General features: G+C 27.2%; 2 protein-coding genes across 2 annotated transcripts; both read left to right on the top strand.

Annotated features, from left to right (window-relative positions):
• Positions 1-1,120: 1,120 nt before the first annotated feature.
• On the top strand, positions 1,121-2,238 carry LOC145833531 (WD repeat domain phosphoinositide-interacting protein 2-like). Its single transcript, XM_082940702.1, has 3 exons — positions 1,121-1,301; positions 1,521-1,766; positions 1,973-2,238. The coding sequence occupies exons 1-3, from the start codon at positions 1,121-1,123 to the stop codon at positions 2,236-2,238; spliced, it is 693 nt and encodes a 230-aa protein (XP_082796828.1).
• A 10,007-nt stretch (positions 2,239-12,245) lies between these two features.
• LOC145834845 (uncharacterized) lies at positions 12,246-15,945 on the top strand. Its single transcript, XM_082942362.1, has 5 exons — positions 12,246-12,378; positions 13,666-13,965; positions 14,478-14,576; positions 15,139-15,411; positions 15,617-15,945. The coding sequence occupies exons 1-5, from the start codon at positions 12,297-12,299 to the stop codon at positions 15,724-15,726; spliced, it is 864 nt and encodes a 287-aa protein (XP_082798488.1). The 5' UTR covers positions 12,246-12,296; the 3' UTR covers positions 15,727-15,945.

The following is a 15,945-nucleotide window of genomic DNA, read 5'->3' as shown; positions in this document are numbered from 1 at the left end:
GTTTTAGAACACAACGTAAATAAAAACTAATTTTAGTGCATTGTTTGTTTATATATTAAATCTATTTTTTTAAGGTTTACTAATAATTTAAGCTTATCATAACAAAAATAAACAACATTTAATCTAATATTTCAAGTATAAATTTATACCTATTAGTAAACTTTAGTAACATACTAAGTTACGTTCAGGCAGTGTTATCTCTAAAATTTGAAAATATAAAGTATTTAAATAACTAGGTTGTTAGTTTTTTTTTTAGTTGCATTGTCGATAAACACTTGATTTTAAATTTAGTATAAACATTTTCTCATTTTTTTATTATTAATGTAGATAAAGCCTTTTAGAAAAAAAAGTACCTTCAACATTTTTATGTTTAGATAAAAGATATATATATATATATATATATATAATATATTTTTTGCTAATTTTTGATAATCAAATGTTAAGTCATCAGAGCGCTTGGTGAAGTTACACATGATGTAACATCTTTGGTTAGCTATCGTTAAAGAAAAATTTTCTAATTATCTATCTATCCACTAACAACCAAATAATTTTAATTAAATTTCTAAGAAGTGTTGATATTTGTTTATTCAAGATAAACTAGATCTTAAAAATTTTAACTTTACTTCATGGCTTTAAAGTTAAAAAATTAAACATTTCAAAGAGTGAAGAAATATCAAATTTTAACAAATAGTTTAGACAAAGATATTAACAGCGGTTTTTAAATTTAGCTTGTTTAGCTTCGTACCTAAGCTTTACAAATATAGATTTAAGTTTTTGATGAGTAAATACGAATACTTTTAGATGCTTAGTTACAATGATTAAACCAAAGTTTTTAGAAAAAATCCTACAAAACAATACTTTAAATATTAAATTTTTAAATGTTTGAATAAGATGAAGTATTACAAAAATATTTTAAGTAAATATTTAACATTTTTTATACATATATTATTCCTAAAAAGTAATTAATGTCAATAAAATTAAAAATATTGTTTAGTTTACTAACTATAAAAATAAGCGCTAAATATTTAAGTTTTGTTATACTTTAAAACTTTATATATTAAAAAAAAATACTGTTTATTTTTACACGTTTTCTAGTAAGTCATATATAATACAAAACATAATGGATGCTTTGCCAGCCGACTACAATCTTGGTAGCCAGAGTTCTAATCCAAAAAGTAAAGTTATGCTTGCGAGTTTCAACCAAAAATGCACTACATTTGCAACAGCTACTAGTACTGGTTACTATTTGTATGATGTGAAGAACTTTAATAAAAACAGCTTAGTTTCAAGTACTTATACGGGTAATTACACAGATTTGTGCATATTTGAAAGTTATTTTTCAACTTCGTTGGTTGCTTTTGTAAGCTCAAGTTCACCGAAAATACTGACAGTTTTAAATGTAAAAAGAGGTAAAAAAATTTGTAACCTGGATTTTTCAGGCTCAGTAATGTCTGTGAAATTCAGCAAATTGCACCTTGCTGTTGTTATTGAACACTCAATTCTAATATACAACGTTGCAGAAATGAAACTTCTGTTTTCAATCGACAACATACCACAAAACCGTCAAGGACTTTGCTGCCTTAGTTTGAATAATGACAGTTTGTACTTAGCTTATCCAGCAAGTAGTACTTCAGGATATGTCCAACTGTATAATATAAGTGAAAGCAGCAATACTAATTTAATTGTAGCTCATGCAAGTGCTCTAGCTGCTATGGAATTTGACCCAACTGCTAAAATGATAGCCACTACCTCTGTAAAATCTCACAGTACCTCTTCTAAATTGAAAAAGTTCCTGACGGTCAAAAACTTTTTCAATTTAGAAGAGGTACTGTGAGATATGTCTCTGTAGGAACGTTAGCTTTTAGTCAAGACTCAAGCTTACTCTTAATGTCAAGTAATACTAAGACTGTTCACATATTTAAACTTGATAATGCAAACAACACAACTTCACACCAATCAAAACAATTAACAGAAGCCAATTCAAACAACTTTTACTCACCTTGGACCCAGTGGGCGTCCACGTTTGCGCCTGCAGTCGTCCCTGATATTTTGAGCCAGGAACGCGATTTTGCTACCATTAAACTTCCATTTGCAAACGAAAAGAATGTTTGCGCGTTCATAACTATAAATAAGGTTTTGCATGTTGCTGTTATCGACGAAACTGGAAGCTTGTACGTTTACGATTTACCAAAAGAGGGTGGAGAGTGCACTGATTGTTCAAAATATACTTTGTGTTGAACCACATGGAAAATTTACAGCACGTACTTGAACTGGAAGTTGATTGCTAAGATGGCTGATCGAACTGTTTTTAAGTCCTTTGTTTCGTTTATTTTGAACGCCCATGAACATCAAAGCTTTAAATAAACCACAAATATCCATCAACATACTTTAATTAAAGTTCTTTAGTTATCTCTATATAAAAATACCTATTACTTTTATTTTTGGAAAACATATTTATACGCTTTGTAACACGTTATTTCAATAAAATGTAACCTTAAATTTCTACAGTTTTGTTTTTTCAAAGTGAAAAAAGTTTAAACTAATACCTTCATAAAGAAAAAGTGTTAACAAAACTCATAGTATGGATTTTTTCAAATAAAAGTTGTTAACCACGGTTATATATAATTACTATTTAGTTTAAACTTTTACGGGCAACTGTTATATATATATATATACGAAAAATAAGTATAATTAAAAAAACGGATGTAAATTGTGCAATGCGGAAAAAATCGAAATTTTAAAAGTTAAAAAATCTGAATCTCTAAACAAAAGAAACGAATTACAAACTGGCTGCATACATTATCGAAAGCAATTTATCTAAAAACTCTGTTAATAATTTTGTCAAAAATTAACTATCTATTCTATTATTACGTAATACCTAATTTTGAATAATTTTATTGCTGTACTTACAAGTTTGTTTTTCATTGAATAAAACTTGGCTGAAGACGCGTATTAAACGCAGAAACAGCTGTCCCAAGCAAAAGTTTATTTTGTGTATTTTAGTTCTATATATATATATATATGAAATAAAATTAATATCTGCTTTAGAAAGGTTTGATTTTGTATATTAGTTTTGATTTTGTTAAATTAACTTAGATTTTTTTCACTGGTGAAACATAACCACTTTTCAAATGTGTTTTATATGCTTATGTTACATAACAGTAAACATTTTATTTCAAGTAATATGTTCAAAACAAAAAGGGGTAAACAGGTTTAAATTAGCGACCTACTAGACTCTTGAAATCGGACTTTTTCATTTAGATCCAAATTCGGCTATATATTAATTATTGTACTTTTGTTTTTACTGCTAGTCTTATATAATAACAAAAGAAGAGAATTTTCAATTATCTCGGTTTAATAACAAAAGAATTCAATACATTCGAACATTTTCTGAACTAAGTTAGAACACTTTTATGTTAAATGTTAAATTTGTTTAGATTTCCAGGTTTTTCGTATAGATGCAGTTTAAAACACCATCATTTATCTTTAATTATTATGATATTTCAACGCCATTTTAAAACTGCTAAAACTTTCATGGTGAACAACGTACATTTTAGTTAAACATAGTTTTTAGTGGTTAATTGCATCATAATGAAAAATTTATATTCATTGTTTATATAAACAAAAATTATAAAGTTGTTTAATTTATACATATAAAAGAGTAAAAACTGAAGTTTCGCTTGAGAGCACAGCATAAAAAGCGTACCTAACTAAAAGTGAACTTCTAAAAAAATATGTACTCAAAATATTTCAGTTGGGTTGCGCAATTTTTTTTTGTTCAATAGTAGAGTTTTTTGTGAACTAGCTCCTTGTAATAAATTTTTGAAACTTACATAAGTTTCTATTACATAACTTTTTAGAATTTCTCATGTACATAAAAATGTTTAAACTTTAAAATAGTTTGAAAATACTACTAAAAGAGAGTACAGAATTTCAATAAGTGATTCAGTTCTTTACTTTTTTATAAAATATTTAAATATAAACTTAAGTCCTGTTTTTATTGACAATATGAAGACTTTGTCTTACATTGTAAAGCTACGATGGATAACGAAATATGTTTTACTCAAGAAACTACAAACGAAAAATTTATCGAAGTTAGTAATTAGCTTGTCTTACTAACTATAGACATATCTAATGATATGTAAGCGGTAATTAAAGAGGAAATTAAACAACAAAACCTAAAATAACAAATCTAGAGATCAATTCACAATTTCAACAAAACTAGTACTTTGGTTAACTTAATGTAAAAACATTACAAACATAATTAAATTTAAGCTTTTGAAAGTTTATATTAAAACTAAAATCCAAACTTGTTTTTGCAACAAAAAACAGTTTTGAACTTAAGAGTTTTCTTTTAAATTATTTATCAGTATTTTTTTCAATTTAGTCGTCTACAAAAAGCGTACGACTATTTTAAACATTGTAGATCAGGGTTTCCCAAACTCATTTACTAAATTGCCCCCTTTTCAGAAATTAAAAAAAAATCGCCCCCCCCCCCACGATTTTATAAAGATTTTTTTTCCTTGAGTACGCACTTTTGAGACAAAAAAGTTGTATTAGAAATGTAATTTAGTCTGGAACTCCTTATGCACGCATTTTTGGGCTGTGTTCAAAGTAATTTACAGGGCTTGAAAAAATAATTTACAGTTATTTTTTTATAAGCCCATGTATTAAAATACTTAAATACTAAAAAGCCATTTGTAATCTGTTTATTTGTAATATCAAATCTGTTTAAATATGAATTGTTATGAAACTAATAAAACCTTTAGGTTAGTTGGGCACAACTTTTGTAGTCAGCAAGTCATTTTTACTAAAAACCCTTTCTTGTGTCGACTTGTTAAAAAAAAATACTTGCGGGCTGCATATTTTAAAATACTAACATATAAGAAAATTATAAAACTGGAACAAAATTGTAATAAATTGGTTTACTATTATTGTGATCTAGAAAGTACTCTTGTGAACTGAAAACCAAATTGGAAGCGTATTTCAAAGTATTAAGTATCAAAAAGCTAAATTTTATTTGATTTTCACTAGTAGTTTCAAGTTACTTAGCGGGCCGAAATTTGACTGGATCTGGACCATACGTTACTCATCTAAAATCTTAACTGAAACCAGACATTATAATAATCTTTTATATAACGAAATTTTGACATTTAGAAGTGAATGCTAAGTAACTTATTTAAGTCGCACAATATACTTAAATTATTTTATAAATAGGCATATTCTAAAATTACTTTACCATAGAGTAAAAAAAACTACAAATAAATAAATAGTTTATTTTAAACATAATGAAATAAATATTAAAACATAATTGCTGATCTAGTTTTAGAAAGTTTGACCAACTGGTTGGTTATCTAACATAAAAAGTGGTTTTATTAATAGCTTCTATTAATGCAGAAAAACAAAAAATTTCAATGCTGAAAGATATTATAAGCAAGTTAGTTGTAAAGTTAACAATTTAATTTTTAACATTTTAAACTATATGTTTCGTAGTAGAATACCATTAAACAGTATTTGACTTGGAATAACCTTTAAAAAATTATACCTTAATCCTAGCAATGTTTTATTTTCTTTATTTAAATTAAAAAATAAAAATAAAGGTTTTACAGTTAATTTTGTGAACAGAAGAAAGCAATAAATTTAAAAAAAATTTATTAGATAAAAATTTTGTTTTGTAACTGTAGCAGTCTTTTCGATGGCTTATTTAACTCTGTTCAAAAATGAATTTGTTTTCTAGCTATCAAGCTATACTAATTAAACAGAGAAAAATAGTGAAAAATTAAAAGCTGGGGTTGAAATGTTAAAATAAACACCATATTTTAATTGTCAAAATATTTTGAATTAAGATAAAACAAAAAACAGTTGTACTAATAGTTCGAAATTCATTAATATACAGATTTTTTAACAATAATAAATCAAGTTAGAAAATAAAACTGACTTTAAGAATCTGTTTAGTGAAATAGTTTAAGTCATTTCAAATAGGGACCTCAAATCTATACTCTTTTAAAGCCAAAATATATTTTTTGAAACAAAAACTTTTAATGGTTTACAATTTTTTTTTACTTATAAAGACTAAACTTGTAAATTTTTCTATACCTGGTTCTAAATCATTCAAATAAAGCCTCAAGCTCCTTTACAAATATATAGATTATATCTTTTGTTCAAGATGTTGATAGCTGATCTGAAAGCTTTATAAACAACATAGCTAAAAGGAAAAGCTATAAATAACAATCTAACCTCCTCAAAAATGATTGAATACTTTTGCCTTAGTTTTTGTTAAGTCCAAAAGCTTTGATATCGTTCTTTCGTAAAATGTACTTGAAGTTCAAGGTCAGTTTGTAAGTCTGAAAAAGGTTCCTGTAAGTCAACGTTTACTTCAAAACGATCTGCTTCGAAGGGACCTATAAACCACTTCGTGACGTTTAATTGAAAAACGTCAGTAAACCGTTTATCAATATCACATTTAAGCTGTTCCAGGTGAGATAAAAAACTTTTACTTCACCTTCACTTATTTGAAGCTTTAAGTTTTCAAAACTTATAAATTGTGAAATCTGACTATTTTTGAAATTTTTTCCATACAGTTCAAGTTTGTTTCTGAAACTGGCTTTCTTACTTTTGACTTTCACAAGGTTCAAGTTTTTATCTTGTAAAGTTTTGTTCAGATTGTTGATTTTACCATATAAGTCTGACATGTAAGCAATGTCTATTTTTCTTTTAACAAGATTGTCTGCCAATACCTTATCCTTTTCAGAAAAAAAAATCATTAAGTGAATTAAAAACAGCCAAAATTTTTCTAAACAGTTTTCTTTTGATAACCATTTCACTTATGTATACGTTATCAACTTATCGAAAACCTCACCATTGTCATTGCACAGCTGTTTAAACAGACGACTTTGTAAAGTATACCATTTTATTTCGTTGACAGCTTTTATCACAAAGTATAATGTGTCATTTAAACGGACGCTCAAATTTTTTGCAACTAAATGTTGGCGATGTATATCGCAATGAATAGTAAACATATCAAGGTTTAACTCTTTGTAGTATGTGATTAAATCACGATAATTTCCTATCATAGACGGAGCACCATCTGTTGCAATTCCTATATGATTTTTTGAAGATATTTTATTTACTTCAAAATATTTTTTTTATTTTTCAAACAAAAACCTTCCTGTGCTATGCGTTTCCATTAGTTGGGAGAACGCTAGTTCTTCGTATGTTGTATCATCAACTATTAAACGCACACAAACAAAAAAAAAACATTTATTTTCCGGCAAAGTAGACTCGTCAACCTGCATAAAAAAAAAATATTGCAGCACATCATTCGAGCTAACTTTTGTTCAACACACTCTGACATTTCATCTATACGTCTTTTCACAGTGTTGTTGCTTAAAGGAATAGAACGTAAAACACTACTTGTGTTTTTATAATGAATGACTTTTTCCAGAACTGTTTTTAAGTTAGGAGTAAACGTTTTTTCCCCCATGGTGTCAGGCAGTCCATGTTTAGCAACTATGAGAGACAGATAATATGAAGCTAATTGTCCATCTTCAATACTCTGTGTAGATTTCTCGAACATGTTTGTGATTTAACTAGTGATGTACCGGACTCACTATCCGGGTCCGGGTCCGGCCGGATATTGCCATTTTTGTCTGATATCCGGATCCGGCCGGACTCTAATTTGAAAAAAAAGTCCGGATCCGGTTCCGGCCGGATTCTAATTTGAAAAAAAAGTCCGGATCCGGGTCCGGCCGGATCCTAACAGATATCCGGCCGGACCCGGATCTAGTTAGTAAAAAAGAGCATACTGAAAAGTATTTTTTCAAAAACAAACCCTGTGAAAATTAATAAGAGTCATTTTCGTCAGTTAAAATTAAACAACTACCGTGATTGGCTCATTTTTTACACGTGACTAACTTTCATTTGTTTACATTTAAACTATAAATAAACATTTCATGAAATGCAACTCTTTACATATGTTGTAAAATTGAAAACTTTGGAATGAATACTTGTATTATTTATTGTTTAAAGTTGAGCTCAGAGAATATTTAGAGTTAATACGGTTGAATATACGAGCCAATGAGAATCATATGACGAAATGTTTCAAACTAAATACTGATGCAACAAAACATCAGAACATGACAGGCAGTTTATATGTAAGCAGTTAGTTAGTTTGGTGTGTAGCTTGAAGGAACAAAATATCTAGAACGTTTTTGTGAATGCTTATTGTAAGTAGTGTTTTGTCTTAAAAGTGAATACTTCAACAGGTGTTTAATTGTTTAAATATATAAGCCAGGTTTATAGTTTAATAGTTTATTAAAAATTTTACAGTTTCTTGTTTACTAAAAGTTTTATTTAATTTTTAGTTTTTAGTTTTAAGTCTTTTGATATAGATTTAAATAGCTTCCAGTTTTTAAAGTGTTACCAAAGTAATTAATAATTTTGTATATGATAGTATTTCTTGTTGTGTTTTATATAAAAGATTCATCACTTAAAACTGTCGTGTCTGATTATAGAAAGAAGTCTCAGTTAGGATTTAGTATTTGTTAGATATTAATTAAATAAGGTAGGATTTAATTATGATGGGTAGTACTAATAAGTTAAGTGTACCACAATCAGTCCACAACTTTACTACCAAATTGTCAACCTTTGCTAGCTGTTCTACTGATTATTAGGTTAAAGTAATTTTTCAGTTTTTAAAAACCTCATTCTGACTCAGGCTTGTTTATACTCACTCTAGCTAGTTTTATTGACTTAAACAGTGGCAACCCTGCTAGTTTGAAAGTTTTTGGGAATTTTAGAAAATCTTGGACTGCCTCAGGCTAGTTTAGTTTTTTATAAAAACTAAGACTAGTTTTCTTTAAGATTTTGAATGAGTTTGAGCTGATCCAGTTTTCAATATTTTTTAATTTTCTAGTGTATTTTGTTCAAGAACTTGATTTCAGATTTTTAATTGTAAATAACACCTAAATTTGTAAACCTAGTGGCTAGCTGTTCTACTTATTATTAGATTAAAGTTCTTTTTTTTTTCAGTTTTTAAAAACCTCATTCTGACTCAGGCTAGTTTATTCTAGTGATGTACCGGACTCACTATCCGGGTCCGGCCGGATATTGCCATTTTTGTCTGATATCCGGGTCCGGCCGGATTCTAATTTGAAAAAAAAGTCCGGATCCGGTTCCGGCCGGACTCTAATTTGAAAAAAAAGTCCGGATCCGGTTCCGGCCGGATTCTAATTTGAAAAAAAAGTCCGGATCCGGTTCCGGCCGGATTCTAGTTTAAAAAAAAAGTCCGGATCCGGGTCCGGCCGGACCCGAAATTGTGGGTCCGGTACATCACTAGATTTAACACTGTTTATTTTCTCATCTCGATGTATTCTGAAAAACTTTACATTCTTATCTATATGTTCGGAATGAAATATATACTTTACGTAAACAAAATGGACTTCTTTTGTTAAAGTTTTACCTCAGGGTCAAATACTTAATGGCAAGCTAAAACTAGTAAAATAACAAGATAAAAAGTAAAAATTTTAAGACTGCCTAAAGTTATAAAACCGCCCCCATTCGCCCTTTTACTAGTTATCGCCCCCAAAGTTACTAAAATCTCCCCCAGGGGGGCGATATCGCCCACTTTGGGAAACCCTGTTGTAGATTGTACATCTTGATGTAATGTTGGGCTTATTCGAAAAAGTACAAAATAGTTATTTATTTCTAAGAACGCTAAAATCAAAAGATATTACGTAACAATAGATAAGTTTGGTGGTTTTTTGAAGACACTTTTTTATATGGCAGAGTTGAATGATAGGGCTTGAGTTGACATTATATGTATTGAAAGTAACATGTTAAGGCTTCAGAGAACTGCTATCTTGTAAATACTGTTTATCTCTCTTTATTATCTTTAATTGCAAGTTTACATTTCTAATTTGTTTAATAATAAAATTTAGTAAAAACTAGTTGTTTATAATATACTAGTGATTTATTTAGTGTATTAGTGGTAGTTTAAGTTATCTTTATTTATATATAATAATTTAGAATTATTAGATTCTGTAAAATGCTCATATTATTAGTAGTATTTGTTATTGTTATTGATTCCATATATTTATATTCCCTATGTTGATATGCATATTTGATATTCTGATATTCTAATATTGCCTAGTATTGTAAGTAACAGTATTTTAAGATGATTTCAAGTTACTCAGAGGCAGTATTTGTTCTGTCGTGGCTGCCAGGCCCTGCGAGCGGACATTGATAACATTGTTAGTTAAACGAGTTCTATTTACTACATAATTTATTAGATTTCAAATCAATCTTATAACTATCAAAATTTTTAGTACTGGATGATCAAATTAAATTAAACTATACAGAGCTTTAAAAATAAGAACAAATATAAACGAAAGGCTATTAAAGAAACGGCAGTTCAAGTTGTTATTTAAAAATGTTGCCTTGTAAGAAAAGTAACACAAACTAAGTTTGAATAAGAAGCTCTAAGAAAAAAGAAAACTATAGTTTGAAATTTTATTTTAAAGTTATAAACTTTTTTGTTAAATTATGTTTAGAATATACAACTAGTATTAGTAAAACTATTTTACAAAAAATAAGAGACCTTACTTTATTTTGTAAAAATACTCGTTTTTTTAAGTACAAAAATTGATATTTTAGCTAATTATTTTTATCTCAGTTTTCTAGATATTAAAAGTTTTATTTTCAAATAAATATTAAGTTTATTGTTTCATTAATCATTTCATTTTATTGTTCCAATAAAAAATGTTGTAGCTTCAAATCTAAAACCTAATTTTTATTTCCTTAAATAAACTAAAGTTTTAAAACCTACAAAACGGTTAGTGAAGTTATAAACTAAACTACAAAGTTTTATAACCTCAAGACAGCACTTATCTATATATCTACAAAATATCTTATGACTTATAAAAAGTAAAACACTTTTAACTTAAATGAACAAAAAGAGGTTATAAACTTTTATTTTCATATTTTGTATAACTAGCTGATTCTTTAAAAAAAAATCGACTAAAACTTTCCTAAAAATAACATTAAGCTGACAGCTTTATAAAAGTAACAAAGTAAAATAATACTGTAGTTACACTTTTTAAAATCTATCATCAAACTAACTAAAATCACAACATTTTTTGTGAAGTTTGACGGTCGACCTATATTTCAACTTTGATTGAAATTAAATTGTTTAAATATTTAATAGTATGCAAGTTAGGCTTAAACATAACTTTTGCATTTCTAAAATACAAATTATTCCATAAATAATTACAAAAAAAAACGTTTCTTTATTCTGAAAAATGTTATAGGTAACAAAGTTATAAAACACTATAACTACATTTTAAATATCAATCATAAAACTGGCTGAAACCACAATATTAATTTGTAATGTTTGACAGTTAGACCTACATTTCAACTTTGATTGAAAGTATTAAATCGTAAAACTTTAATTTGCGGCCACCGATTTATAAAACACTTAAGAAAAACGTTTATTTATTTGAAAAGTAAGAGAAAAGTACATCCAATACCAAAAAAGCGGACGATTAAATTCAGTACTAAACCACCGATAATCGTGTAATAAATGTTTCAAAAATAATTTGTACTGGTTTCTTGTAGTGGTTTTTTTTATGTAAAATGTGTTCTGATTTTATCAAAAAAGTTTTTCTCCTATAGTAAGATAACATTAAAAGGAAGAAAAAGTTTAAAATATATATTCACCGCTAAAGCTTCAAGATAATGTTATTTAGCGAGAACAAAACATGGAGCTTTTTAAAGTAACATTTACAAAGAATAATTTAGAAAAGTTTTACATTCAGAAAAACTTTGACAAATTACCTTTCTAATTTTTTAAAGTTTGTAGAAAACATGAGTTTTTTCTATTTAGTCAAGCCTTTTTAGTGTTTTGCATTGTAAGAAAAGTTTTTATTTTATTTTTGTTTAGTTTAAATTAATAAGGTGTTTTAAATTACTAATTTTTGCTTTTATTTCAGCAAATTGTACTTTTAGAGCAATTTTTTTTCAAAATTTAAGGTTTTTTAACTTATAAAGAAACTTTTTAACAGTTTCAGTCATTTGCTGTAGCAATAATTTTACTTTAGTTCTTTTTTTCTCATATACTTTTTTTACTTAAATTTATTATGATATTTCAATTCAAAAAGTTTAAACATAAATCGTCTTTGTAGTAATTTATATTTGTAATTAATATTTTGTTGGATGCTTCTTTATTTTTGAATTTCCTATATTTATACAGTGGAGAAATTTTATGATTAGTTTTTAACATTTTTAAGTTTGAACGTAATATGAAGTTTATCACAATAATGGTTTTGGTCAGCTTTCTAGTAACTGGAAAATCTGTGCTGTCTGAAACAACGTATACTTGGGGTAAAATTGTTTTGTAGTATAAAACATAACTGTAATAAGATTTTATAGATTTGTAGATTATTTTTATTTCGATGCATTCCTTAATGTTTAATTTTTTTAAATCCTAACTTATTTTGGTCTATTTGACCACTTAAAGACTTTTTTTTAACGTGCAAAAAAATTAACAAAATCAATGTATCAAAACGGTTTTTGGCATACATAAAACAACTAAAAACTAAGCATGAAAATAAAATAGTTCACAAAACTAATTTTTGCGTTTTTTGTTCGGTTTGAGGTTAAAACTTTTTAATTTAATTGAGTTACAACGTTTTGTGTATATTTAAACGATAAGATTTTTAGTGATAAATTGTTATTTCTAAATTCATAAAAAACTGTAAAGCTACTAAAAAAAAAATTATAAAAGTTAGTCAAACGATTTTTTTATAACGAATTTTTCTAATATAGTAGGTAGAAAAATATTTCAGCCTTAAAATTATTTAGCAGATATTTAAACCGTTTAAATAATTTTTGTTAGTTTTATTGAAAACAATACAAATAAAAGGCTATCTATATGGAATTCACTAAATGTAAAAAGAATTTCTTTAAGATAAGAAGTTTGTAACATACAGTTTCTTATTAATATAGGTTTTTGTAATTACTTTAAGTATTGTTTAGAAACAGTTTTTTGTCTTTATTTCACCAACAACAGTAACTATTTATTAATAATAACTTACATCAGACAGTTCCTTACTAAAACAGTTTTTAATTTAAAGTTTATATCAGAAAAGTGGTCGTTTTTATATTCATTTCATTTGGATTTACTTATACATACAAAATTATTAATGTAAATAATAGTAATTAATAAATTAGAATTAATGTAAAAAATCATCTAGCTTTCACAAATTTGGTTTTATACACAGTTTTGAATTACTACGTCATGATATATGTTTTCATTTTTATTTACTTAGTTGCATGAATGTGTTTCAGTTCTTTTAGTTTTTTATAAATTCACTGCAGACGGACTGTTGTCTGAAAGCGTTTTGAACTAAATTAGTATGCATTAAATTTGTATATTTTTTAAACCATCGTTTGATTTTATGTAAATGTAAAAAGAATTAAACTTTTACGATAAAATTAATTTGTTAGCATAAAGTACAACATTTCTGACATTGTCAACATTTATATATATGTTTTTTAACCATATATTTCGTTTCTTAGCTCAATTACAAAAAAGACTATTCAACACATGTATATCATTTTTTTTACTTTTTAACTTTACCACCACAAAAAACAAGTGAATCATTTCAGAATACCCTCAGCTAGAAACAACGAATTCTTCAACCAATGCAACTGCAGTCCAGTTTGACATTTTTTGGCAAGCAAACTCAACAGCAAACGGAACAAGGTACGATGAAATCTCGCAAAGCTACGTGTCAGCCTACGTGCTGAACGTTGACGAAACTTTCGCCGAAATGGTGATACACCACAGCCCTGATGTTTACAGTTTGCAGCTGCGGATCTACTCCGAGGAAGAGTCCGCTCAAATCGTAGACGTCGGGATGTTTGGGGATGATTGGGGAGTGAAAAATATAACTAATTTGCAACCTGGTAAGTTTTATAATCTTATTAGACAAAAATGAATGAATGTTTTTTTTATAAAGTACTATATTTAAGTTCACGATTGTTGTACTGCTAACTTTTTTGTATTAAAGTTAATTTTTATCAGTTTTTTATTAATAAAAAATACTTTTTTCGTCAATGCTGTTTTGTAATAAAAGAGTTGCATAAAAAAATAATTTGAAATAAAAAATTGAATGGCAAAACATCTAAGTTGTTTACAAAATGTTTAAATTGACTTATTATTAACTTTGAACAAAAAGGTAATAAAAATTTTAAGATAAGACTTTAGCTTTTATCATAGCTATGAAAAATTATTTTATTTATTTATTAAATATATATTAAAGTATTGAAAAAAAAATTATACTTAGTTTAGTACACCCTTAACATAAAATTAATTGGCAGCGAAACGAAAACTTATAAATATTCAGTAAGAAAAATTAAAAGAATTTTTTAGAACATAGGTTTGATATTTATTTATGAAGTTATTACTAATTATACAGGAACAAACTACGAAATTGAAGTATCTGGCTTTAATGATATGGATTATGGAATGCATGGAGAAACTGTTGCCACCGAAAATATCAATTTTAAAACAATAGGTGTTTAATTAATATACTTCTTAAGTATGTACAAACATATAAATTGTACTTGAACAACTTTAATCGATTGTTAGTAAAAGTATATTAAATTGAAAAAAAAAATCACATTACGTTTTACACACACTACTAAAGCTATATGTTCGGCATTTTGAAAAAAAAATAATAATGTAAACGTGCAACAAATATGTTCATACTGTATACTAAAACTATTATTCAGTAGTTTTTTACTGTATATAGCTTTTGAGTTAAGAAATGAAATTAGTTTTAGGATTTTAATAAAATAAGAAAATATTTTAAACTATGAAATTTTATTTTAGTGTTTATAGTTAAATGTGTAGTTACTACTTTTTACTGTAACTAAAAAAAATCTAAAACGGCAACTCGCTTATGTTTTGTAATTACAAACTATATTTACTTTAAGCTGATTATCACTACGAAAAGTTGTATTTCTAAACTAAAACTTCATCAAGACGACTACTCAAATGTAGTTATAACTTTTATTTGTTTTTTGAAAGCTTTGTTCCAAAACATGTTGAAAATTGTTAACTATTCAAAACTGCAGGCGAAAAACCAATAAAGACGACTGCTCAACCAACCACCAAACCAGTTGAAAACGCAACTGAACCGGACCCAGGAAATCACATGCAAGTTTTCATTGACAAAGTTGGGCATAACAGCACTGAGCTCATTATATTCTCCGGTGACAACATACTGAGCTTTCAGCTTTTTGTTTACCAAGAAAACGACCAGGGCACGGACTACATGGATTGGGGTTATGTTGACGTTCACAAGGATACCGGTTTGACGTGGACAGAAATTTCATCTTTGCAGTCAGGTATAAATTATAATTATAAAAGCTTTTTTTTTTCAGAAAAAATAACTGTCCTCTTTTTATGTTATTACAAAAGAGGTGTTGACATTTAAAACGCTAGAATTAATTAGTACAATGGCACTTGAATATAAAAAAAACAGCGAAAAATTTAATATTAAGCTTAACAATTACTAGTTTACTGAATCGAGTCGAACTTTTTTACTTGCAGCAACAAAGTACTCTGTCGGTGTTTACGGTTTCGATGATATGGATTTCGGAATGCATGGTGAAACTGTAGCAACTCAATGGATAAGATTTGAAACTGAAGATGCTTTGTGAATTTTTTTAGCGTTACAATAACAATTAGAACATGTGATTATAACTTTATAAAAAAATATTTTACAGTCAAACTGTTACTAAATATTTAACTCTTGACTTGTTTATTTGTGATAAAGCTTATCACTAATGTTTGAAAAACAGAATATTAACACAAATTTTTCTTTTTAAAAGTTATCTTGATATAGTTTTTTGTAACTGGAATATATCAAAAAAACAAAC

This window comes from Thalia democratica, chromosome 4 (assembly GCF_965202585.1).
Source record: "Thalia democratica chromosome 4, ktThaDemo2.hap1.1, whole genome shotgun sequence".
Classification (NCBI taxonomy): Eukaryota; Metazoa; Chordata; class Thaliacea; order Salpida; family Salpidae; genus Thalia; species Thalia democratica.
This window is presented reverse-complemented; position numbering and strand designations above follow the sequence as displayed.

What these genes read in the sequence shown, in the direction of transcription:
- LOC145833531 (XM_082940702.1), top strand. Translation starts at nt 1,121, where the DNA reads ATGGATGCTTTGCCAGCCGACTACAATCTTGGTAGCCAGAGTTCTAAT. An exon ending in AGTTTCAAGTACTTATACGG is followed by an intron (nt 1,302 to 1,520) that starts GTAATTACACAG and finishes ACAACGTTGCAG; the next exon opens with AAATGAAACTTCTGTTTTCA. An exon ending in TACCTCTGTAAAATCTCACA is followed by an intron (nt 1,767 to 1,972) that starts GTACCTCTTCTA and finishes AACAATTAACAG; the next exon opens with AAGCCAATTCAAACAACTTT.
- LOC145834845 (XM_082942362.1), top strand. Translation starts at nt 12,297, where the DNA reads ATGAAGTTTATCACAATAATGGTTTTGGTCAGCTTTCTAGTAACTGGA. An exon ending in TGAAACAACGTATACTTGGG is followed by an intron (nt 12,379 to 13,665) that starts GTAAAATTGTTT and finishes GAATCATTTCAG; the next exon opens with AATACCCTCAGCTAGAAACA. An exon ending in TATCAATTTTAAAACAATAG is followed by an intron (nt 14,577 to 15,138) that starts GTGTTTAATTAA and finishes TCAAAACTGCAG; the next exon opens with GCGAAAAACCAATAAAGACG.